The 26,912-nt window shown below is 44.4% G+C and overlaps 1 protein-coding gene across 3 annotated transcripts in view; it reads right to left on the reverse strand.

Annotated features, from left to right (window-relative positions):
• Positions 1 to 1,121: 1,121 nt before the first annotated feature.
• Positions 1,122 to 26,912, reverse strand: part of Prp4k (Pre-mRNA processing factor 4 kinase) — a 67,461-nt gene continuing 41,670 nt past the window's right edge. For all 3 annotated transcript variants that reach the window (XM_077686288.1, XM_077686287.1, XM_077686289.1), the window contains exons 10-17: positions 26,817 to 26,904; positions 24,171 to 24,318; positions 23,858 to 23,995; positions 22,776 to 22,929; positions 15,744 to 15,858; positions 12,589 to 12,827; positions 5,908 to 6,113; positions 1,122 to 1,740 (exon numbers count right to left, since the gene is read on the reverse strand). In XM_077686288.1, coding sequence (XP_077542414.1) covers positions 5,910 to 6,113; positions 12,589 to 12,827; positions 15,744 to 15,858; positions 22,776 to 22,929; positions 23,858 to 23,995; positions 24,171 to 24,318; positions 26,817 to 26,904 — 1,086 coding nt within the window. In that variant the 3' untranslated portion in view covers positions 1,122 to 1,740; positions 5,908 to 5,909. The remainder of the gene's footprint in view (positions 1,741 to 5,907; positions 6,114 to 12,588; positions 12,828 to 15,743; positions 15,859 to 22,775; positions 22,930 to 23,857; positions 23,996 to 24,170; positions 24,319 to 26,816; positions 26,905 to 26,912) is intronic.

Genomic DNA, 26,912 nt, shown 5'->3' on the forward strand with positions numbered 1-26,912 from the left:
AGAAGGAAGCAGGCAAGACTACTATGCAGTAGCTCTTCATTCTGCAGACAAACATGATTGCTTTTTAGCAATACAAAGCTAATGGTTGAATTTCTTTTTCTAACTTTTTTTTTTTTTGGATGAGCGAAGAGAGTCACAGTAGCCTATACACAAGTGGATGTGGCGGTATGTTAAATATTCCCCGCAAGCAACATATACACATATCAAGCCACAAGTATCTGAACCCAAAGTGGCATTTCTTACGCCCGATCACTTTTGATTTTAGCATTTCAGAAGTGTGTTTACATTGACTGAATGCCCCAACAACCAAGTATTTTCTTCGTCAGGGTATAAGGAGCTTTGTTGCATAATGATTGCGGAACAACAACCTGGTGCTGATGAAAAAGACAACAGTGCACTTCAAGAACTTCACAAGCATGCGGCTGCACATCACTTGACAAGTGCACATTGCACCTGGCTAGGCCGACAATTACATGCACTTTCATGGCGTCTCAGAAGCCCCTCAACATGTGCTGCAAGCCCTGGAATTTTTTATTATAGCTGTTAAATTTGGTTACGTCAAGCTTAGAGCATTGGACGCTTGTCTGCCGCTTTGGGCCACTGATACTGTCAAGCCCGTCACAAATGATGACATCTCACTGACTTTGGTACACCAATGTATTTATTAACAATCCTGACACTGCTGCCACGTGCCTTGATACTGCATGCTTTTTAAGAACTGACCAATTCTGGATGAAATTTAGGCCCATAAATGACATAATATTTCATTAAAACAAAAATGCCCTTCTGCAAAAGCAGTGTACAACTTTTTCAATTACATTTTTGTCTATATTCTTGTCTAGGAAAAGAACATACATGTACATACCAATAATATTCAAAGGCCATTAAAATTCATATCTTAGCGCCTTTTGTTTGCATCAACCAAAAGCAAAAACTTGCAAACACATTTCAGTATCAAAAGTAACCGTTAGCAGATGGGTTCTGGGTGAATGAGAATGCTGGATGATTCATAAACTGTAGCTGCTAATAACAGAACAAAAGGACTAAAAAGAGCCATCTATTCGGAAAGATTCATGCATGCTCCCTGCATGGATCCCTGAATAAAATACTCAACTACTAGATCTTATTTTACCATTTTTATTTTGTTTTTGAAATGCACTTTTTTGCAACATACACTAAACAGTCACTTGATGCACAATGAATGTCAACTTTCTGCTGCTGTTTTTGTTGAAACCTAACTGACTTTTAAAAAATCGTACAATGAACATGACAAAACTCTATATGATGCTCAGGAGGCTGATGCAGGCAGCTCACAACTTCACACTGCACAACTGAACCAAACTAAAGCATCAGCAGTACTTTCAAAACCAAATCTGCAATACATTGAAGTACTTTCAAAAACAAATCTGCAATACATTCAAGTACTTTCAAAAACAAATCAGGCTACACACAAAACTTTCTTCCACAGCAGAGACTTCTGCTTCATTACCCCTGTCCACTCTCATGCCATCATCCTTTTTGTAATGAAGTGATGCTGTGTAAAGTGAGAACGTAGACAAAATGTTCACTATGCCATCCGACTGCACTAGAAATACCTGTCAGAAGGCAGCTGAGAGTCTTAATCATTTTTCAACACAGCGGCAGGTGACAGGAGCTGCCACGCACACAGCAACGTCCGTGAGAGATGCCAATGGATCCTTCGGTCCTCTGCCCACAAACTTCTGCAAACATCCATTGCCCCTACGAAAAATAAAACAGCCAGTCACACCTTCAGGTATCCTTCAAGCTTCGCCCTAAAAGCCAGCCACCATGCTTCAAGAGCAACTTTTTCGTATATACGATATGACAACAATTCCTTCCCCTCACACCTACCTTTCGCCCACGTCCTGCCCTTTTCCAAGTTATGCCCTAACAAGTCCCCTCCTGCCCTGAAACGACCAGTCTGGGTCCGCCATTGGTACCACGAGAAGAACTTCTTGCTGGGCTAGTTGGTGAATACTTGTAATGATTTAAAGCGCAACAACAAAACACGGACGAAGAAACAGTAGACGATACTGGCGCTGCCATGCTGAGCTTTATGAGCAAATGAAAAGCTAGCCACAACAACTTCTGGCAGAAAGATTAGCAACTGCAGCCCACTGGTCCCTGACCTTTAGAATGCAATACAGCCACTCATCACTAACACGCCAGAAATAGGAAACCAGCTGTTATACCTTATTTTTGTCATATATGGCCTTGATAAGAAGCTCATTTCTAATTGTTGATCTTTCCAGCTTAAAAACTAATAAAACATCTATTTCAAACAACTGGCATGGTTTGAGTGGCTTTGTAGCCACCGAAAAATGCACAAATACTCCGAGCTGCATGCGTTTTTGGAATAGAAAAAGGCAACCACAAGTACATACAAATGTCAGTCAACCAGTTTAGGCAAAATCCCTAAGGCAAAGTAAGTTTCTCCAAAAGAAAATTTGACATCTACCTGAAATGCAGTGCAGCCATATGGCTACAGAGGAAAGCACACAGCTCTCACAAAACTTTGCAGTGCAAAATAAAAAATTTATCCTAGTCAATTATTAAACAGGTTGCCTTCACACTTTCTAGAAGATGCTGCTACTCCTACAGAAGACAGAGTACCTCACGAAACAAATAGGTTTCATGAAATATCGTGGCTTGATACTGCACTGAGATGGCAACGACGTAAAGACTATTGCTAGTTACCTTGCCTAAACCCACCACAAGAAATGCCTGTTGGACCTATCACAGCATTAACTGAAGCTATGAAACTTTGAAAGCAACCACCACGATTAACGTTAAAACTATTGAATGGCTCCTTGATCACTGCCTTAAAACACAAGCATGCAATTATACTTGCTGGATTTCCACACAGCCCTGTCACCACTACTACCAGTACCCACGAATTTTAGGCTTGACTTTGTTCTCCCTCCTGTATTCCAGGGTAGACAGGTGGTGCTGTGCCCGCTACCTTGACATTGTCACTGATACTGACACTAAAACCAGAAACCATTTCTAGACATAATGTCAAGCTTAGCGTTATGTTGTCAAGTCCTAAGGAACTCCATTAGTAATTAATGGCAGATGGCCATGCAATCTTTGCACAGCAGATGGAACTTCAGGCGAAAACCACCAGATTCAGATGGGGCACCATGCTAAAAAAAATTTGTGACTACAAGTCAATAACTCCCGACTACAAAGCACCAGAGCTTGAATTTGGACACGCAGAGTCTAGTTCTTGTTGAATCAACTGAAGAATAGTATTAGTTGCACTGTGAAATTCCTGATTGTCAGAACACTACTTTTAAATCCTAAAACATGGGAAAAAAGAATGAGCCAAGTGGAGTTTCGAGTTAAGCAAAATACTGAGAATATCACCTTACAGGTTGCCCATTCCTAAAATATAAAGCACATCCACAGGTTATGATGGTATGAACCTTGTTCCATAACTAAAGCACAACCATAAAACCCCATCACTTTCAAACGAAAAATAATAAGAACGAGCCGCTCTTGCAGAGCGAAAGCTGAAAGAGGCACTGCTTTCGAAAGTGCGAAAGCCTTAATCACTTGGCTCAAAACTGCTCTGATGGTTGCGCTCTTTGGTATTCTTAAACTTGAAGGACCTCATTACAGTACTTGAGAGAAACACAAAAGTATGGGGGAGGGAGTAAGTATTAGTGAGAAAGTGGCAAACAAAACTTTTCAAAACGCACCTGCCATGGCATGCGCTTGTGACTGTGCGAGAGAATAAAATTTTTTTCCCCTGAGTTTACCTTCAATCTCAGTTGCTTTCTTAACTTAATTTCCATACAGGGCAGTTTGCAACTCTTAGAAGCGCGCAATGTCATGGCGAGACACCACGAATTTCTCAGTGAACCATCGAGTGTAGGTGCTTTAAACAGCCGACTTTTTTCTCTAGAGTCCACCCTGAACATCTGTCAACTGAAATGGGTAAAAGTACATTAGCAATTAGGTTAAGACTCCAAAATTTTTAGGTTATATAAAATTTTAGGTCAACATGGATTTTTGGAACTGAACTGCCTTATTCTGCTAAAATGAAACTTAAAATGTGAGGTAATGCTAGGGCAATTTAATAAAAAGAAACTTTTGACAATCACAGAAAGCCTTCAGGGAGAGGCTTACTCGCAATGCACTTATTCCCAGTAGCAACAAAATGCCATCAACTCCCTGCCTGTGTGCAGGGAGGCATTCTACTGCAAATTCTACCGTCTGCCCAGGTGGAACTGTAAACAGCCTTTCTTACGATTAGAAGTAAAAAATTGACTCGCCAATATGTAAGACAATAAATGAATTAAATGAACGCAGCACCGTTTTGTAAAATTTTTAACAATTCAAATAGAGGAAAAATGGAAACACGGAGTGTTACTTTCCATGTGCACAACTGACTCCACCAAGACTTGCTGGCAGAGGCTTGCTGACAAAGGCATCCCGAAATGCCTTTATTTTAAACTTTTACGGCCCAACCACTTGAACGTGCAATAACAATGTGCTCACTCATTTGTGTAAGCAAGCACCATACAGTACAGGTACGCACTGTCGCGCACCATGCCGGCTAGGGCGAGCAACCCCATGGCAACGTCGTAACCGCACTGACTGCCATATGGCCTAGGCCTAACTCCACTGGACCCACTTCAAGTGAAGCTTGCAATTACCATTTCTGACCAAAATTGCATCCTAACGAAGAACAGGACTTTTAGGGCGCAGCCCTTTGGTGGCCGTCTCTGGGCTGAGCCGCGTTGCCGTCATAACCGAGTGAACGATGGCAAGACCAAACAGTGAAAGAAAGAGAAGGAGGAGACTGTCACGAAATTGTGAGGGGAGGGTGATTCGCCGTGGCGGCGCAAGCGCTCTCCGAAAGTGTGCGGTGAAGAAAAAGGGGAGGGCAGTATGATTTGCCCGCACAAGACGCTCGTCTGCGCGACGCTGGCGAAAACGTGAAGGGGGCGTGCGCGTGACGATGATGTGCGCTCCTTGCCTAAGATGTGGGTCATGGTCCCTTCCTGAGACTCACTTCTCGCAGCCGATGCAGAGGCTCATCATCACTACCGTCGAGAACCCATGAGTGAATGCTGCCTCAGCACATTGCTGCTGCGCCCAAATATTGCATTAGGGAGTATCGTAATCGCCAGCAAATTTTTTTATTTTATACAACAACCCGTTTTCAACCTGAGGAGAAACGTATATGGAATACACAGTGTGCCGATCTCCCTATGTACTCCATGGGACGCCTAGAAATCTACACGGATGGGCAGGCAGGTGCAGTGCGTGAATATCTGGTTTGCACAAACTTCAGTGTAAAAAGTGCATACCAATCCAAAAAAGCAGTGCAAGAAAAGATAAGGACAGACACAAAACGATGAGGACTGCACTGAACTTCCAACTGATTTTATTGTGAATGAAACAGTATATAGATAAGCTGTCCGACCAAAAGCTCACACCTGCACACGCATAGAGATGTCAATTCTTTTTCTGAGTGTGTGATGGAAGCCATGCTGATGCATGCCTCCCGAAGTATTAAAATGCATTCCGATTCTACAATTTCACGCGTCAGACATCAAACATGTCCGGCTCCATACGCTGGAGTATGCAATTCTACGCTCGCTTACGCCGTACGTCATTATGACAAGCTCCTGTGGTCGGGCCTTCACAGAAAAAGTGCGGGTGACTTTTATGGCCGTGCCAATCAGTAGGTAACTATTGACTAGATGAGGAGCCTCAAATTGGAAACCTCTAAGGCCCCTTTTTCGGTGCACTGCAGAAAATCAGGGCCACAGTACTTCCTTGGTACAAAGTTTGAATGCCCTGGTGCCTGAAGGCTGCATTGGCATTGGATTAGCCTCCTGCCTGCCACCATTGCGACAACACAGTACTCACACTTAAATCTTGTCGTGAATGAAGGGGTGGGCAAGGGCATGATTGATCGATATCCGCTTAGCAGGGTCCAGCATCAACGTCTTCTCCAGGAGGTCCTTCAGCTGGCCCACTTTTTTCACTTGATCCTCGGGCAGCCGCTGACGCCCAATCAACTCAGCAGACAGGTCACGCGATTGGTTGATGTTAGTCATGACCACAACTTTCTCCTGCACAGGCAAGACAAAGAAAATAAAAACATCTTTTACTGGCTTACCACTTGATCTGGGACAATGCAGCTTATTGGCTAACAGCAGCCTGGGGGAACAAAAAAATCCCACACGTGAATTAGGGCTCAGTGTTAATCATGTATAGGCTGCCTACTGGCGTCTTCACTAACCTGTCGAAACTTAACTTTCTAAGCAGCGTACCAATCATGCACCAGTAACTCTAACCCAACAGAGCGAATCATTTCGCTGACAGACACTAATTGCTCAAAATTCAAGTTTGAGTTTTAAGTCTCAAAGCTACACCTGGGCTACAAATGCTTTTGACCACCCGGGATCTTTAGCTTGCACTGAAGTTGCGTGCATGGCTGTTTTTGTATTTCACCCTAACTAAAATAGTACCGTATTTACTCACATAATGAACCCACTCCCGTAATGAACGCTCCCCCCACTTTTCTTGTTGAGAATTTACTTTTTTTGTCACTGGATAAAAAGTGCAGCGGAAATACGTTTTTATATTAAGCATGCTTGATGATGCTGTCGGCAAGCACAGTAACTTGATATCGCGCTACAGTATGTGCAGAAATGCTAAAAATGCATCCCAAGAAAAAGAAATCTCATCAGTAGCCAAAGATGTGAGCGCGAATGCCGTGGCTTACAATTTAAAAATTGCGCGTTTGCGGTGCGCCACCTGTTGAACACTAAACAAACCTTGTGCCATTAAAAATGTTGCAGCGTGCGAACAAAGCACCAAACGTACTCCGCACTCCTTCCCTGCTCTTTGATGTTTAGGCTGGTTCCACCGGTGTGCGAACAAAGCACTAAACGTACTCCGCACTCCTCTGCTCTTGCTGTTACGCGACTTCGCCATTATGGTGGTGGAGCATGCGTTGCACACAGAAATGGCGCAGCTATGTGGCACTTCAGTGTTGACCGAGTGCGTGTAGGCTACGGGTGACAACGAGAGGTTTTTGGGCGGTGAACAGGGGTCGCCGTGTGTTTCGTGGCCCCAAAGAAGAGAAGTTTGCCGGTGTCAGAAAAGAAATTTTGGAGTGCCTTGACGGCATGGAAGACAGTGCCGACAACAAAAGTGCGGGCGCAAGCGACTTCAGTGAGGAGGGAAGCTCCATGGCGAAGGGGGACGATGGCAAGTTGCGAATAAAATATAAATTTCATTACATAATTACCTACATGTTTTTACGAAAATGGTAAGGCTCTGATAGTACTTCTCTTAGCAACTTCATTGTATGAAATTTCAACTTTTAAAAATATCCTGCAATTTTTTTCCTGCATAATGAACCCTCCCCCAAATTCTTGCCAAATTTTCCGGAAAATAAGTGGGTTCATTACGCGAGTAAATACGGTACTAACACCAAATTCTAGCTTTTTTGTTTCTTTGACCTCTTCCCCCACTAGTAATAAAAAATTTAGCAAAAACCGGTCAGCAGTCGGCATAGAAATAGTTACAATGCATTTGTTTGAACCAGTTTCGGTTTCAGTCACTGGCAGCACAGATGGTAGTTCTGGGCAATGCCAGAAAGTACTACGTCACATTGTTCTTGCCCCAAAAACTGCAAGTTGTAACATCAATCAAGAACCTGCGCCATCACACGCGTTTTCTTCTTCATCTGCGGTGGTGTCAAGTGGTCGGTCTGCATTGGCCCGCTTGAGCTTGCGCATGCAACCGGGAGGCGGAAAATATGAAAGTAATTTGAAAATTCGTGAATTAATGTTATTTACTGGGTTCAATTTTTATTTGGAACACATTTGAGTTCGTTTCTGTTCGTGATCTTGGTCTTCTGGTGGTTCGTGAAAACATAACGTTAATTTTTTGCCACTTTGCCAAAGTTGACGGTGCCGTTGAGACACCCGGCCTGGCGAAACGAGACCACCAACAACCGCAGTGCAGGAGAGAGTTTCTGCTTCCGACCTGACGTCACGTAGAACCAGCCCGTTCACAGGGCACGAACTGCCTTTGGTCACGCTGATAGCGATTTCGCTGGCACTGGCAATCTGAGGTAGCTCATGGCAGGGCCAATTGGAATTGGTTTTTGAGGCATTTCCCGGCGAGGCTGGCTTCAACAATTGCTGGAAGGCACCTTCACGAACTACTGAAGCCAATTATATCATTTTTTTTAGGGTTCTGGAATTGGTGTCAGTACTCCTTCAAAAAATAGCCTGTTAAACAGAGAATCCAAGCCGCCATTTCAGCTGACACTGATTGTGTTCTACAGACGTTTAGACCACGGAGCAAGATATAAAGAGGAGCGCCGACTGTGGCCCAGAAAAATTATTTCGCTCGGGCCGATAATGTCCACGCGCCGCCGGCCGCCCCGCTTTCCCTTTGCTCTCTTCCTCCTTCGTTTGCCCTCTCGTCGCTGTGCCTCTGTACATGGCTCTTCCCTTCTTCGCTCTCCCCAGAGGCGTCGTTTCTTTCGCAACGACGCCTGTCGTATGCCAGTCCTACTATGCAGGAGGAATGCCTGCACGCGCGGAATTTAAACACCCGTCCGCAGCCGGAATAGACGGCGCAGATAATCGCACGCCACCGCATACATGGCGATCACTTATTCCCAATCAGGGGGCATTTATTCTGACATTATGAAGACCCGCTAAAAATATTGTACTAACCCAGCAGATGTAAGACGCAACTGAACGACGACGACCTTAGAATCACCAAAGAATGAGCAAGAGTAATATGAAACGCCACAACATGCAGTCTAGCGTGATTCTGCTTACGACAAACCGATGCAGTGCAAAAATTACCCTCTGTTGTTGGCCCGCTCTCCGGCCGCCTGCTTAATTATTTATGCCACTTCTGCACACGAACAATGCTTACAAGGGTCGCCCGGAGTCTCCATCGGCAAACGGCAATGAGACACACATTTCTGTGCCAATGACTGAATTGGACGGCTGCCCTGTTGTAATAAGTGTACAAAAACACTGTCATCTTGATAAGGCACCCAAGAATATCAAACGCAACCTTCATTGTAACCCATACCGCAACTTACCGCCCGATGTTCACTGTCGCTCTACGGTCGTGTTATCTCGTCGATAACGCCGTGGACTCCAAATAAAATGGTACGATTTGTATGGCTGCAATTTTGGGCCTACGAGAGTTCCCGGCGTTTTTTTTCTTTTCTTTAAGCGGCTTACCAGCAAAACAACCGGCTCGACAAACCTTTTCTTTTGGCGAGTCATCACCACAGAGATATAGGGTCCGGACTAATTCAAATATCGTGAAATGAAGGCTTGTGAAAAGACCGCACTGTCAGGGCCTCGATCTTGAGCAGATTGCTACGTCGCGGGCAGTCGCGGGTGATGTTATCGCGTTTCTGTTATTTTCTGATGAGCGTGTGAGTGCCGGTCCGTGTTCTAGGCACACTCTGTTTTGGACGTAAGTTGGAGAACGGCGAGAAAGCTGAGGCAACTTTTATAACCACTAGTGATCAGAACCAGTTGCTCCTTTCGCCTTTTGTAAAACCTGTTAAAATACAGCCGAATTGGTGTTCACAAATTTACAAACGGAGTCACATTTTCGGCAAGCACTGCGCTTGCAAACAGGAAAACAGGAAACCCTGCTGTTGGCTTCTGTAGTGTTTGTATAGCAGCCATATGTTATATGTGCGCCCTACATTTTGTTTTCCCGCCATGCAAACCAATCCTTAACGCATCTTTGCCATACCGTACGACCACTCAATTCCTTCGGGTTCGGGTGACCCAGAAGGTGCTGTCGAACAAGTTAATCAAGCCGTGCGAAGGAGGAGCGCAATGAACGCGAAGCGGCGCCAACGCAGGCCCAAAGCACTCCGTGCCCAAAACTACCGTCGCCGAAGCAGACGACAAAAGCCGACGGAATGCGTTCCGCCAACGCGCCTGCCGGCGCACGGGGAACGCCGGCCGCTTAGCCGCCGGACCATTCGCTGCGCCATCTACATTGCGCTCCGCGAGTGATGGACTTTAAGAGCCCGCAGGAGAGAGCGAAGTCGGCGCTCCTGTTCATCTTGCTCCGTGGTTTAGACCTCACAGACCTCATGCCTTGTACGCCATTATTAGCCATGTAACAGTTTTTCCCATCTTTATTGCATGGTTTTTATTTATGCTGATTACTGCACACAATGCTTATCACATACCCATAAAACAATTTTGATTGTTGAAGAATAGTTTAAAAAAGGCTGAAACTGTGGTTCAGATGATTAAAACTCCACATATAGCCCAAATGTTAGGTTTTTAAACACCACTAGCTGGTTCTTCCTGTTTGCTTTATGAAGCTTTTTGGCGTCAACAAGGGCAACAAGGTCAACAACCCACTTGAAGCACACCTTGCTGCACCAAAGGTGCATGTTATCTTGATGTTTGCAACAGGCACCAAACTTCAGTAATTGAGTCCAGTTATCAAAGGTGTGAAGCCAAAAATCAATACATTTAACGAAAAAAAGGATATCTACAAAAAAGTAACCTCTAATCACTCTTCCTTTTTTCTTGTTTTGCTGGTTCCACCTGGGCTATGAATTGCACGTATAAAGGTGCTGTGAACTTCAGCGAGAGCTGGAGTTCACACTTATTAAAATTATTAGTCGACTGAAATAAATTATTGATTGAAACTGTTGGTGCATGAATATGTGCCCCTGTGGCAAAGTTTCTTCCACACTACAAACATCAAGAGTGCCGCACATCCTGAATACAGCAGTCGTGGCACTGACAACTGCATTTCTCTACTCTCCACCGCTGGGGTTACAAAGTTACTCAGCTTTGACCAGCACCTGTTTGCAATATTGCTGTTGGCTTCTGAAACCCTGGCATTCAGTGGTGATGTCATTTAGGATACAAAGGCTAACATTCACAGACCAATCGACATTGACTGCAGTCTTCTCCGATGCAAGCTATGGGCAGGGTGGCAGCAGCCCGAGGCAGGCATACATAGTGGTCCTAATAGTTCAATCTGGCTTCTTTTTACCCATGTTGTTAGCAACTCAGCAGATAGCAGACTTGTGTAAGGCCTACTGACGGCACTGAAAACCAATAGCAATTGTGCGGCTCATGCGCACAGTGGCCTCTAATAAGCCGAAAACACCCCTTTTGCTCAAGACTAAAGCATGAACAGGTGAGTAGCAATTAAAAGCAATCCGAATGTACCAACATATGTATCTAAATAAGCTAAGCATAAGAAAAAAACTAGGGGGGGGGTCTTTAAGTACATTTTACAAGAAATCTGTGCCTGCAGGTGCTATCCTCTCAACCAACAGTTTCACTATACCTAGCCTTGCCCACTGGTTGAAAAAGTTTGTAGTGTTTATTGAAGGAACATTTAAGAAACATTCCAAAAAGCCCGGGACCTACTACAACCAGCGGTGCAAATGCCAATTAATTTTCTTATTTGATGCTGCCTACACCTCTACCCTGTAAAAGTTGGCGGTTTCCTAGTGTTGGGTTCGCACACTGTGTAACATGAGGTACAAATAGTAGATGCCTTGAATGGACTCAAGAATTCCCTCCTAGAAGCCAAGCGAAACCACTGTGAACCACCACTCCTGAATAACTTCTTCCCCTGGGCGCTGCACCGAAAATATAATTTACTGCAGTCCGGAACCCTACCAAATACGGCAGTGCCAACAGGGCAAGCTCTAAAGGTCTCTTTTATTCCAACTAAGGCTGCTAAACCTGTACCCAGCCTGCTTATTGCAAACTGCCTTGCCAGTAACAGTCATGAAATACCCGCCGTGGTGGCTCAGTGGCTAAGGCGTTGTGCTTCTGAGCCCAACGAAGCGGGTTCGATTCCAGGCCGCAGCAGCCGCTTTTCTGATGTCGGTGAAAAGCAAAAACGCCTGTGTTTTCGAGATTTCAGTGCACGTTAAAGAAACCCAGGTGGTCAAAATTAATCCGGAGCCCTCCACTACGGCACGCCTCATCGTGTGTAGCGTTGGCATGTAAAACTTCATAATCAAACAGCCATGAAATACATGGCATTTGCACAGCCCATTCCCGTAGGCCCAGCACAAATTGAGTGGCTTTGTTTTAGTAGCTTACTGCAAGCTGGATTGGTGGTGAAATGGGCTTGGTTCTGCTGATTGTGCCACAGTCAAAATCACAAAATGCAGTGAAGGGAATAAAAAAGAAAGAGAAATCCGTTCTTTTTCTTTTTCTTTTTTTTAAAGCCCAAAAAGAACTTCAGCTTCACAAAAAACACTCAATGTGATAAAACACATTGAGTGCTCGTGCTCTAGTCTTGAGCAAAAGGAGTGTTTCCGGCCTATTAGAGGCCACTGTGTTCCAGTGAAAGAAAATGAGTATTTAGAGCCCTTTCAGGGTTGATTCCAACAATGCCATTGTATAAATACCATGATACAACATGGCAAAACCTTAGCTGCCACTGAAATCTGCGAGCTGAGCACTGCCTCCAAGAAGCATGGAAGCAAAAGCACCGTTGAAATGTATCTGCACCTGTAGGCACCAACAAACACAAGCAGCCCGGACTTACCCGCTCCGTGACCTTGTCAACTTCATGATACAGAAAGTTGCAGTTGCCATCAAAATGTTGGTCTCTGAAGATTCCCTTGCGGATCAGACGATTTGGAAACTTGCCCTTGAGATCCATGCAAAACTTGAGCATCTGATTGTTGGACTTCCCAGCAAACATGATCTTGCCCGTGTAAAGTTCGTACAGTGTGCATCCCACACTCCACATATCAATGCCGAAGTCGTAGCCCAGGCCAAGAACTGCGTATTCAATGACACAATAGCAGGGCATTATAACAAGACACAGCATAAGTTTATCTGACAGACGTGACAGCACAGCTCCTATGAAACATTCCTTCCATATGTTCTCACGCATTAGTCGCACCACTGTATATGTCCCATTGCTGCATAAGCACTTGTCTGGAAAAATTCTGTGGCTAGGTCCCATCTTTGTACACCTAAAAAGCCATCCCCATAAACAGCCCTTTTGCCAAAAAGGCTATAGATAAGTTTCTCCACCAGTTACTTTGGAAAATAAGCCACGACTTTTACACTGTACAGTACAGCAATTGACTTCTTTTTGTAGTTCAAGCTGAAGTTTCATAAGATGAAGCTACATCTAGGTTATAAAGAGTGCCACAGAGGTGAGGTACAGATTTATTTATGCCAGATGGAAAATATCTTGCACCCACAATTAAAGGTCAACTGCACTCAAAATTTTGACTTCTTGGAAACCTTATTTCTGTATGGTCTGCGTAAAAGAGTGCAAGATACAAAATATGACAGCTTAAATAAACGTATCCAACACCATCAAAAATCGACAATTTTGAAACTGAAATTGAGAACAAAGCGACCATTACGGCCAGGCTGAAGTGACATTGCAGCCGGCAAGCGGGCGGCTGGCCGGCCAGAGCAAACCTGCGCGCAACGCTTCACCCTCGCAGCATGCCCAGCGGAGCTCACCCAGTTCTCCTGGCTGGCCAGAGGAAAAAGCCCCCGGCCAGCTGCAATGCGACTTCCACTTTGCTGTTTGCGCGATATGCGGGCAGGTGCAGCGTTTCCTGCGACGGAGCTATTTTAAACGTTTCTAATTAACAACGCATATCACGATGCTACAAGTCATGTCCCAATTAGTTTGGTGGTACGAACTGTACGTTCAAAATAAATTTGGCCAAGGTGAAATTTGAGTGCAGTTGGCCTTTAACTTTTTATCTAAGGATAAAAATATGTTTGAATGAAAGGTTTCCACTGCCACTCAGTGTTTTCTGTTTTTTTTTTCCACTTTCTGAAGGACATAATAATAAGCTCCACTGTATTTTGTACTCTCCTCACACGTGCAAGAAAATACAAACAAACGAAATAAAACCACAGTGCACAGGCTGTTTTTGCATGCCTTTTGCCACACTTTCCCCAGGAATAAAGAGCAAAAATCTCAGTACCTTTAAACACACTATAGCCGACCTGAAGTCACAATTCATAGCTTAAAAAAACGCAGCTTGTTTCAGCCATGCTATTACAAACACTGTCATGAATTTCAATATTTGCAGTCAAGCCGTATAAACCCCAAATTTGTAAGGTAGCTAAATTTTTATTTTGCATTTGTACTACACTGCCAGAAGTACAAGTTGTAGGTCATGGTGCTCACCATTAATCCTTCAAATAATGTGAAGCCTTCAATATTAGCAAACCCGCAGGTTTCAAACAACACACGAAACCACTACCTTCATTTTAAGCTGTATGGCATGAAGTTGCTAGAGTAAAGAGGCCGTCAAGGCTACACAGGCATCCTCCTTGCTTGTCAACAGCATAGCAAAAATGTAGACAAAATGTGAAATTCTTTACTGCTAACGCAAGTTACAAATTTGGACAACAAAACTTTGTTAAAACTTAAAGGCCACAATTGTATACAGCATTCTTATTTCATTAAAAATTTAAGCCATATACCGTATTTTCCAGTCTACAAGTCGCGTACTTTTGTATAAGTCACACTCCCCTTAAAACGACAGTTTTTCCGAAGAAAAACTTATATGAGTCGCACTGGTGTACAAAACGCAAATCAGGTAAATTCATAGAGGATCATTTCGTTAGAAAGTGCGGCGAAAGTACATGGTTGCGGCGGCCGCCGCCTCTGAACTTACCCCCTGGTAAGCAGTGCTAGACACATGCATCTACCACCCAAGTCTAGACAGAACTAACTTCTCAAAAATGGTTTATTGACACACACAGATGGCAGGTACTTACAGACGGCATTTAGGTAGAACCATCGAAGCCTTCTTTCTCCAACTCGCTAACAAATAATTCATTCATACATACCATACATACATTCATACCATACAGCTGTGTCTCTTAATGACCACTTAATGACATCATGCAGCATACAGGCGCCTTTTCGAGCGCTACCACGTCCCGGATTTATTCTATACATAAGTCGCACCATAAGACGCACCAAAAAAAATTTCAGAAAGAAAACGCGACTTATACACCGGAAAATACGGTAGTTAGAAGATTTTTGCAATATTAGGTTAGGTGTTAGGTACAGTAACAAAAAAGTATAATTTTTAAAGTACACTCTTTAAAAGAAAAGTACTAAGTTGAAATGTTAAGTATCAACTTCATTCTCGTGTCTCATAAAAAGACTTAAGGTAACATGGCATATTAGGCTATAATGACAATCCCATAAATAAAAAGGAGCCATTACAATAGAAGTCATAATAAACTGGATGCAGCCAACGGAGTGCCTCAAAGCTAGCAGATTGATGAAACGTAGCAAATGTCCTTGTTAAAATAGTTCAGTTTGCAAAACAAGTAATATCCGCTTGGGAACACTGGCGATAGCCAGTGTTTCCTACAAAGCAAGGCATAAACTGCGGCTCCGGTTGCATCTAGAACCGCCAGCGAATGCCACACATGACAGATGGAATATTTTGATTAACAACTGGGCACAAGAATAGTGATATTTCATGCATACAAAACATCAAAATAGAAGCTGTTCTGTGATCCTCAAGAGGAGCCACAACTGCCGATTTTCACAAGTCAATTCTTATGAGCAGTTTGCACTAAGAAACGTATTCCCCACTGACTGTGCTCGCGTTAAAACCATCATCAGCAATAAAATTATACGGCATTACACGCTTAATGACTGAACCCAGCAGTAAACAGAAAAAAAAGTTCACTCACTTATTTCCGGTGCTCGGTAAAACCTACTGACAAGGTACGGTGTGATGTCATTTTCAGCCACATGAGAAGCCGAGCCAAAGTCGCACAGCTTCAGAACAAGCTTTGTTTCGTTCACCTTTAAAAAGAAGCCCAAAGCAAAGATATATAATTTCCAGACGACATTCAGAGCGAGCATCTTAAAGACTATGCACAGGCTCCTTACTATGCCACACTAGCACTAACGCTGTGCTGTACACAGCTATCCAAGACTTAAAGCAACATTAAAATTCAGTTCATTCAAATGACTTGGCCGTTCATACCTGACCACATTCTTGCGCAATGGGATAAAATGTCGACATGCTTGCTAGATTCGCAATTAGATAGGCAAATTTAAAATTCCCCACTTCCTCCACCATACTATGTGATTAGGCCAACAGCCCCAACTGGGCATTCACTGTGCTTACCCAGTGATAGAACACACACTGCAGCATGAACCGGAAGTGAGGCTTCACCAACCAAGCATAGTTAAAACTAGTAGGGCACCATCATCAGTGTAAATGTGAGGCAATCAGTTCTGTCCTTGCTTTGGACGATCTGAGTACCCTCAGGACATCACTGGCCTGGATGGAATTCAACTACTCACAAGCCATGACCAACCAAATGCCCAATGCTTTGGGCAGCATAACTGGTTGCAGTTTGGGCGCCCTCAACACAGTGAGAGAAATCTAGCAACCGTAGCAATACCGTCACATCAAAATAGCACAACTGTTGTGTTCTTGGCACAACCGATCAGAGATAGTGCCACGTCTCAAACTGCTTATCGGGTTACGTTGCTATGGCGTAACTGTACATACATAGCAGAGCCATTTGTTAATTGCTGTATCACAGAAAAAATTCAATTCCAGTAGACTCACGTTAATTCAAACTCAAAGGGGCACCTAGGATTTTGATTGAATTATAAGTTCTCATAAATATAACCAGCGGCCACATACCAACTTGTGTTGTAATGAAACCTGCACATATATTTAATAATACAACAGTCACACACAATACTGAAGTGCCATTAACACTTAAAAAAATAATATATAAATGGCAAGAAGAGCAAGTACGAGCAAGTGTGTGCCGAGATCGCGCCAGGTAACGGCTGCAAGTGCACCGTGTTTTTGGTGAACGTATACAGTAACCCGAAAGACCACAGCCAGAAGTTCATGACTCTGATGAGAGCGACGAGCAACCAAGCCAAGAAACTTATAGTAGCGTAAGTGCAGATTACAAAGGGGCGACCAATGCAGTAGGATTTGAAGTGCCTTCTCTGACAACCGCAGCCGGTGCACGAACGAAGAAGCGAGCGGCGGCGAAAGATGCGGCGAACTCGAAACGAAAGTGTGGCAAACTGTTCGCATGGCGACGCAGTGAAACACCCCCCTCGCGAGGGGCACGATCAAATGCAGAGCATTTCCGGGGGCGCACGACGTTAAGTAGTTTGCGTTACGTTAATGTTGTTGCACTTGTGGCAACTGCTGACGAGAGAGCGCTAGTCAGCAGTAAAATTGGCAGCCTCGGCGCACGTTGAGTCCGAGAGAGGGGAGAGAGTGTCCTTGAAACGTGCCTGGGCGCGCTATCGAATGTTGATCGCGCCGATAGCGAAAAGTCTGAGCCGGGCATGTCGAGGCGAGCGATGCGGACTACTACGGACGCCTAGAACGGGTGACATCGTGAGTTAAAGAAATGCTCTGCATTTAAAAAATAAACAGACGACTACATTGTCTATGTCTTTGCCATGCGTATGCAGGTAATCAGCCTTATTTGTGACTTATAGGTATAACTCTTTCGGGACCGCTCCATAGGCCATCGATCACATATGATCGAAGGTTTCGCGAGCCTGCAGAATACAAATTTTCGCTCGATGGAACACCTAGCGACATCTAGGAGATAGTTTGAAAACTGGAGTTTTCTCTTTTGTGAAGTTCCTTTTTTTATCGCCAGGCGGCAACGCATCAGATATTTTATTCTGACGGGCAGTGGTTTCAAATGTAAACAAACATGGCGTCATACTATCGCGAGCGCGATAAGAAATCCGCCTTGTTTTGTTTCGCATATCTTCGCCTTCTACTGTGGATTTTAACGATGAGAGTGGCTGTGAAGAGTCGGAATGCGGCTTTAGAGATCAGATTTCAGCTCGAGTGAGGATTCAGGCGTCGATCAGCCTGGAACATCAAATCGCGCTCAAAGGTGGGTGTTGGTTTCGGTTTCAATTGGCTCTGGAGTAGGTATGTGCGCTCGAAATATGTTCTGGCTGATTTATATTTATTCGCTAGGGTGTTAACTACCTATGGTAGTGATCTCCTGCCACCAGCGCAGAAACGGATCAAGTTTTCGCCGAGATGAGAGCCCGGCGTGTACCTGGGCGACGACGTACCATGGCCCTAGTGCCAAAGAGATCACACACAAAACCCAAAACCAGTTACACCTAGCCGCATCAAACTTTCGCGATGAAGAAACAAAGCATTGTGTTAGATTTTGTATATCCTGAAATAATTTTATTCTTTTTTAATATTTTTATATTTACGCTTTTTCTATCTTTTTCTGTAGTTTTTTTACGAAGTTCTTACTTTCAGATTTTTTCATGGTTCTATCGTCAGTGTTGAAGTAAAACTTGGTATTGTATGTCAAAGAACATATAATTAGCTGCATTTTGGTATATGCTAAGGCAGGATGGTGCCATTGCTTTATGTAATAAAAAATTTGTACCGAGACCTCCCTTTTTCATCACTTTTTCCGGCGGTCCCGAAAGAGATAAGGATGCAAATGTGTGGCTTGAAGCGGCAAATGCAGCAGATATTCCCCAGCAAGGACTCGCAAAAAGTACGAACAAACCGAATTTACGCAATGGGGCAGTTTGAATTAGGCGGGGCTTTAAAATACATAGAAAACATAGTGGGCCAACCAAAATTTTGAAAATTTCTTTGAGTTATCCGAAAGTTTGAATTACCCGAGTCTAAATAATCGCGAGTCTGCTGCAGTTCATTTCTCTACCCAGCATAATCATCATTGCCCCTTTACATCCACTGCAGGATGAAGGCATCTCCCTTAAGCTTCCAACTGTCCAGTCTTTGCCACCAAATTTCCTCACCTCCTTTCTCTATCCAGTTAACAGTTTCCTCCTACTTCTATTCCCTTTTCTGAGTAGCCATTGTTACACTCGTGGTTCAGCGGTTGTCAGTTCTCGGCATGCCCAGCCCAACTTGACACCTTTCTTTCTATTTGAGCTAGTTTGTCTCCCAGCAGAGTGTGCTCCCTAAGCCAAGGATCTTGTCTCCTAGCCTGAGCACTACTCCTATCATTCTTCTTTCCATGACTTGTTGAACGTCTTTCTAGGTGTTTTCTTTCTTTCTAGGTAAACCTCTTTCTTTTTCTTTCACTTCTTTCTAGGTGAACTCTTTCTAGACGCATAGTACACATTGGTTGCATACCTTCCTTTTTAGTGACAGAGGTAGCCTACTGTTCATTACTTTTAGAGTGTTTGCCAAATGAGTTTGCCAAATAGAGTGTTTGCCCATAATATTTCTACGCATGATTTCCTTATCATGACTTCGATTGCCATTCACAACTTGCCAAAAATAATTACATTGACACACCTCTTCTAGTATTTAATTGCCTAGGCTGAAAGGGACCGCTTTCTGCCTGCCTACTGAACATTACTTTCGACTTACTCATATTTATTAATATTACGACACGGCTTTCCAAGTACAATGCCGGGAACATTCTTTGCAGGTCATTTCCCAAATTGGTGAGCAAGATGACGTCATCTGTGAGTCTCAGGAGGCTCAAATATTTTTCATTTAGTACTTCTGTCCCTGACGCATAATTAAAGCCCATAATTATCTTTAATTAGCTGTTTTTTCTTACCAGCACCAGACAATCACAAAGTTTTGGATCTGTGATTTCACTGAAAAAAGCACGCAAAATTACTGGGATCTGGCCACCCATTCTGCTTTTTTTTGTTATCTGGCTTTATTACAGTTTGCGCTAAGACGGGTGTGTTTGAACATGGCAACCTTTCAAATGAAATGATGTCTATTCACTTTGTGGTGCCTTCAAATTAGTGACTTAAAATTTAAAAAAAATTGGGGGACAACGCGCCTGGGCTGCAAGGTGCACCGTAGCGGAGAGCTACGGAATTATTTAGACCATGTGGGGATCTATAACGTTCGCTGAAATCTCAACACATGGCTGTGCCATTCAGATATAGCAATCTGTTGTAATGTGTGCAGGCGGCAGCAATGGTGCACGTGTCAAGCACGTGGAGAGCAGAGCTGTGGTTCCAAGAACACAGGTTAGCAAAGCTCATCCTGTCTCTTCTTTTCTTTGTCCCGGCCATATGTGCAGTTTTAAGTCTATGTATGAAGAACCAACTAGCCCAAACACATGCTTTATCTAGCAAAATGAGTTTTCCTCCCGTTGTTTGTAGTTTTCTTGTCAAAAACTAGCAGCTTTAGGGTCATTTCTACATTCCTGGAGACAACCGACTTTAAACGATGGAATGCCATCACGACCAGTAACCTTGAAGCTAACTATCAAGAAGGGCAGGAAGAAATGCCGACCCCTTTCGACGCGGCTGGTTAGCTACAGCAGTTCAGCATCCGTCGAGACAACGATGCGCATGGAAAAATAAGTAAAGAGGCAAGATGTTGCAGGTCGGCAACCTAAGGCTGTTTCCAGGAATTGGGACTGCATTAAGGGGGCAGTTGGGTCTTTGGGGCCGAAAAACGGTCAAAAAAAGCATTTTCTCAAAAATGGCATTTTTGGCCTCCACGGCCATTTTTCTATCGGTCTGTAAATTTCCTCATCAAAAGGCACCATATTTTGTTGGTATTATATTATAATAGCATTTTAAAGTGCCCTCTACAGCTCAGTAAGTGCAGAATTCGATGGTGAAACGGCACTTTTCTTGCAATGCAAAGCTAGCATTTCATCCTCAGATATCTTGGCACCCAGGGCAGGTACAACTTTAATTCTTTTTGCTTCTGATACTGAAATGTGTGGGGAATACAATGTTGGAAACAAAATTTTCAAATGAAGGCTTTGGAAAATTATATTTTGTTCAATTGGCACCACCTGCGAGCGATTTCTGGCAGAGCACGGGAGAAGTGAAGTTCCCTGTTTTGTAAAATGACCAAAAATAGCTGAATCCAAAAAGTACTTCCTATGTTGTATTCTTTAGTCATTTGTCTGCCTAGCCACGTGGTAATTGCCATTCTGTACGGAGTAGTTATTTTGCAACTGTGACCCAAAATAATGGCAATTAATCATTAATTAACTCAAAATATAATCAACTTACAAAAAATCTAATGGCAGATTTGAAATCAGCACAAAAAACTCTATAACGCAGTGCAGTTTCATTAAAATTGGTTGGTAAATAAAAAAATAGCTCTAAGACCAGTCTGCCCCCTTAAGGGTCTTGCGCATGTCACTGCTTCCAATGCCTTAGGCTGTGTATTTGCTGCGTGTGGTTTCTTCTGTTATGTTTTACCTTTCTTTATTTTGATGTTTTCTTTTTCTCTCGTGGTGGGAAAAGGTTACCAGCGCACCAAGCTTACGAGGGAGGTGTCCGTCGCAGTTTGCGGACATCGTTGACAATGTAACCAATCAGATCAGTAGAGATGCTGATTGGCATGTGTGTCCTAGGCGGGGCCTGGGTAACCAAAAAAAACCACAAGACGTGAGGTCTTGTGGTCGGATCCTCGGAGTTTTCTAGAGTGCTATGGATGGTCGGTGTATTGCCGAGCTAGCCGGGTTCAGCTGGGTAGAGCTCCACCACTTGAGTTGCCCTTAAGCCAGGGACCTTTGCTGACGGGGGTGCCACGCTTTACAAACTTACAAAACTGCCTACACCTAGGGCACCATAGTGCTTCTTGATATACCCTACATTATTAATATATTTTCCCCCCGAATTCACCATGCTGACATGTCCGACGGTGACATGTGTCCGACTATTGTCACAAATGTCACCGTAAAGTGAGATTTTGGTACAGAATAACAAAAAGGTACTTTTGTAGAACATGCGTGGATGCACTGTAAGGGTTGTACACAGGAAGGGTACTTTGCAACTAAGTCCTCCCTTTGCTTTCCCCCCTAGGTCCCACCCCCTCAAATAAAAGATACTGTGCATAGCCTGCAATGCACAGCACACACACCTTTTAACAAAGTACCTTGCTTTTGCAGAACATGTGCAGATGCAACATAAGGGTTGCACACAGGAAGGGTACTCTGCAACTAAGTCCTCCCTTTACTCCCTCCCCTCTACATCCCACCCCCGTCGAAAAAATATACTGTGCATAGCCTGAAATGCACAACACACACATTTCTGCAAGAAGCGAGCCCTCCAAATGTTCAATGCAAAGAGAGAAAGTAAAGTGCAAGCCCTCAATCTGCACTCGCAAGCTCCTACTCGCAACAGTTATGCAGCTTTTGCATGCATATACCGATCTTTTTGAGTAAATCACATGGGTGTCAGAATATCAAACACAGAATCTTTTTTTCTATTTTGCATGTAAGGACAAAAAAAAAAACAACTTAGGATGTATGCATGTTGTACCTACTAGCACAGCAGCTTTCACGCCATCTTGCTACTTTAACAACACTTCGTGAGAATATTAATTTAGCATTTCCATCAAAATATCGTTACATTGCACCCCCGCAAAACTGCAACAACGCTCATTTTCAAGAAGATTCAGAACATCCTTTTAGCTCACCACATCACAGAAGGTAAGAATTGTCTCGGAAGTGGGTTGACCCTCACCTACATCAGCTGCTGCTTTACTGTGACAAAATTTCTGTTGTTGGACCCACAGCAATAAAATTGAGCGCCTTAGTTCCCACACCATTTTAATCAGTCATTCACCTGATGACAATATGCAGGAATCATGCACACAGCAGCAACGGAGCTAGCTGAAGGGGCCATGGCATGCAGCTGGCTGCCAAAGCACCAACCCAGGTTGCAAAACTGGGCAGGTGCTTTGGCAGAGACCAACAAGAAATAAGAGGGCTTACCAAGATGTTGTCTGGCTTGATGTCAGCATGCAAGATGTTGCACCTTTTCAGAAGCTTCAGAGCAAAAAACAACTGCTGGCTGTACGACCGTACAGCCTTGATGTGCAGGCCTACATCTTTGCCATACTTTTTCAACACTTCCCGAAGGTTCATGCTGCAAAAAAACATCAATGACTTAAACAAAGCCACTTCACCACAAACCTTAACAGCGCTGATGTTGCTTTCTTCCTTAAAGGCCAACTGCACTAAAATTTCACCTCGGCCAAATTTACTTTGAAAGTACCGTACGCACCACCAAACCAACTACGGCATGACTGGCAGCCCCGTGAAATGCATTGTTAATTATTTAGAAACGTCTAAAAAAGCTCCGTCGCAGGCGCCGCTGCACCTGCTGGAGGATCACGCAAACAGCCATGAAGCGGAAGTTACATTGCAGCCAGCTGGGTGCTTTTTCATCGGCCAGCCCGGAGAACCGGTCGAGCTCCACTGGGCAGGCTTCTTGTATTGCTGCTGCGAAGCGCTGCTGCGAAGTGTTGCGCAAAGGTTTGCTCCGGCCATCCAGTCACCGGAACGCCACGTTATCCTGACCATAATGGCCATGCCCCTCTCAATTTCGGTTTCAAAATCTCGCAATTTTTTATGGTCATTTGCGCTGTGGATATGTGTATTTCAGTTGTCATAGTTTGTATCTTGCAGTCTTTTTAGGCAGCCTACATGGAAGTAACGCTTTCAAGAGGTCGAAATTTTGAGTGCAGTTGGTCTTTAAGCTCGCCACCTGCTGTCATCATGCATTTGTACATGCTCATGCTTCCCTCCTCTTCACTTGCATGTTCCACACTATTATGTCATTTAACAATAACGATCAAGAATTTCAACCTATTGTTCAGAGCAGGATCCGTCTTTTGTACAGGATCTGTCTTGGTCAGATTCCACAGACAGCTCTCAGCAGTGACTGTTACACCGTTTGACCCTCCTGCCAGTTCTCTTTGAAGCAAAGCAACCCTAACTTCCCCCCCTGTCAATATGTGCGTTAGGTGAATGCAATGCAACTGAATATATACAAAGATAAGAAACACCCTTACCTCAATGGTTCAAAAACAAGGCACAGATGCTGTTTGTGAAAGAAATGCCTGAACAACCGAAGGCAGTGAAACTTGTCATCTGGATCAGCATCATTGAGACGTCTCAGCATTTCCAGTTCTTTCAATCCTGTGCGATGCCTGAAAATATTGCAAGTCTCTTTACTATCCAAAATGCAATATCTCTAATTTATGGACGCCATGAAAAAGTTTACAGAGCAATCACAAAAAATTCACTCAATGGCTGCTTTTCATTCACTAAATGACGCTTAAAAATGGTCTTAACAAAGCAAAAGATAAATTGGCTTAGACTTACATGACTTCATTGTTCCGAATGATCTTGACAGCAACGTCCTGATTGCCGCGTGCCAAGTCCCGCGCCCGCACGACATTGCTGAAAACGCCCTGTCCTGTGTAGCCGTACACAGTGTACCGGGTGTCCAGCACTTCGCCAATACGGACGCCTGCGCATCAACAAGAAAAGAAAAAGGCAACTTTAAAGTGGCTCCCACACCCCACTTAATTTTTAACGCAGTTCACACACTGTGAACCATATTTGTTTTTTAGAGCCAAAGCTATATTACTCCACATACAAAACCAGAAGACGGCTCATAGCATCAATATGACCTTCAATGCTCAGCCAAGGTCAAGCCAGCACCACATGTGCTTGCACCGAGTGAAAGCATTAATAACTTGTTTGTTCTAAGGAGGATGGGTGCAGAGAGGGAATAAGGGGAGAGAGTAATAGTGTGTGCCATCAGAAAATGGTACGAGGCGCTGGCTGCATCCTAGAGCGGCAACTGTGCTGAGCAGTGTCTGTGGTTCGCCTAGTGGTGCAATTATATTCACAATCACTGTGCACTCTCAGTGTGAAAACCAAGCTTTCACCTAACAAACTTGGTTTGACCACATGTCAAACAAACAAAAGGCTCTTAAAGGCTCTTTTCTGTCTTATGGTGAATTCCATTGAGAGAGCAGGAGCAGCGACGTCGTGCAGTGAGGAGTAGAGGGCAGAACACTTGGGAGCACTTGGGAGCAGGGCCACTCCACCCGCCAATGGAATACGGCATGCACCCGGACAGCAGGTGGGAGAGGAGAAAACGACGAGTGAGGAGGCCTTTCAGCGATCTCACCGCGCTCGGAAGCTGAACGACCCACCTCCTTGCCTGAGTAGCTTGACACTCTCTTTCTAACATAGGTACGCCTCCACCTTCGGCCTTTGTTCCGGCATCAAAAACAGGTGGTCAAACGGTTCTGTGTACACTTCATCGTCATCATTGCTGCTGCTGCTGTTGCTTGAACTTTACTTCGTTGTCCAGCTCCAGCAGCTATTGCTGCTGTCGTTCTCTCGTTCGTCAAGCACTTCGGCAAGGTGACGACGCTTTGCTGCCTCCGTCTCTAGTGCACCTAACGACAGGCAAGGTGAACGGGGACTGCCACAACCTACCGCAACGACGCCAAAATCGTTGGAGCCCGAGCACCAAACATGCTTGGCTGCCACCATTGCCTTCGTACTACCACGCTCGCCAGGCCGCGAAAACTCGCGGGAGCAAAAAACGCGCACACAAAAAGGGGAAGATATGACATTAAAAGTCATGTGACTACCTTCGTACTGCGCTTACTCCACTTTTCAAGCTCCTGGCTGCTCTCGGTGCAGCGAAAGTGATCTCGCTCTACCACTGGATGACAGTGCTCTTGCTCCTGTTCGAACACTGAAACACGCCGGCTCAGAAGAGAGCCCTTTCGGAGTGCTTTTTAGTGCTCCTGCTCTCCCAATGGAATTCGCCATTAAACACACAAAAGGCTGTCCACTTGGTTGCGCCAGTTTTTGAGTGACGCCCGACACGGCTGGAACTCAAACTGAAGCAACTCCGCTGGTAAAATGCCCAGGGTTCTTCCCCATGGTGGGAGGCAGCATTTGCCGCCCACTGCTCCGCTTCACCGCTCACTGCCATCAGTAGGCTACCACCACTCTGACTGACCCGTTTGGAATGTGTGCCTGAGAAACTAAAAACAACCATTGTGTGAAGGCAAAGAAACCGGCAGCGGGCCCCACCCATCACCATCTGGTTACGTGAACAGGAGTCCGAACGAGTGGCTTTGAAGTCTCAGATTGCCAGCTGCGTGCAAATCTTAGAGTCAATGGTTGCCCTTGTCCCTTTCTTATTTTGTTTATGAGTTTCCACTTTTCACCACACTGCAGCACCACAATACATTGCATTTGACCAGAGTTGCTCAAATTTTGTGATGAAAACTTATAATTCTTTATTTTCCCCACCCCCCCTTCTCAAAATGTCTGCCTCTCAAAAAATCCCAGACAGAAAAAGAGCCCTGATAAGCACTATCAACTTCGTTTCCAAGGTTACCATTTCTGGCACCACAAACCTTTCGGCTTTTTCTGCGCCAATAAACAACTATCGGTTCAAGTGGTATATTTGTGTTCACGGCTCTGTAATCTAATACAGGGGTTCTCAAGCATGTTGGTCCCAGGGAACCCTACTAAGTTCCGTTAAGTGCCAAGGAACCCCCCCCCTCCCGCCAGTTTTCATTCCGTTCATGCTACATTAACGTGCAATAAATTCAAAAGCAAGCAAGGGTATCGTTTTTTTTTCCCGTCGACTTTACGCGAATGCGTACGCTAGCGGCACCTATCTCCAAACAGGAGAAATGCGCATGGGGGTAATATAAGGCCGAGATTCAAGTGCAATAGTTTAACCACGTGGTCCGTTTTCGGAGTCTGGCTGGCTACAAGCTGCTGGCGAGATTTATTGCGCAGGCATCAGCGTCAGTCATCTTGCATAACAATACCTTTAACAACTATCGACACAATTCCTCGAATTCGACACCTGCTTCATCCACCAATTATGGCGGAATTGCCCCCCCTCCTTCCCCTCTCCGTCTTATTCCTTTTCCTTTTTTTTTTTTGACGCTACCAAGACAAGACAGTCGTCGAAACACTTACGGTAGTAGCCTTCAGCGTCATCCCAGTTGTCGGTGAGGTTTGGATTTTCTTGGGCACGGGATGTAAACTTTTGAACCGAGTTGGGACTCTAAAGGC

This window comes from Haemaphysalis longicornis, unplaced genomic scaffold, assembly GCF_048455015.1.
Source record: "Haemaphysalis longicornis isolate Haplotype H1 unplaced genomic scaffold, Haemaphysalis longicornis Haplotype H1 scaffold_1, whole genome shotgun sequence".
In the NCBI taxonomy this organism is placed as follows: domain Eukaryota; kingdom Metazoa; phylum Arthropoda; class Arachnida; order Ixodida; family Ixodidae; genus Haemaphysalis; species Haemaphysalis longicornis.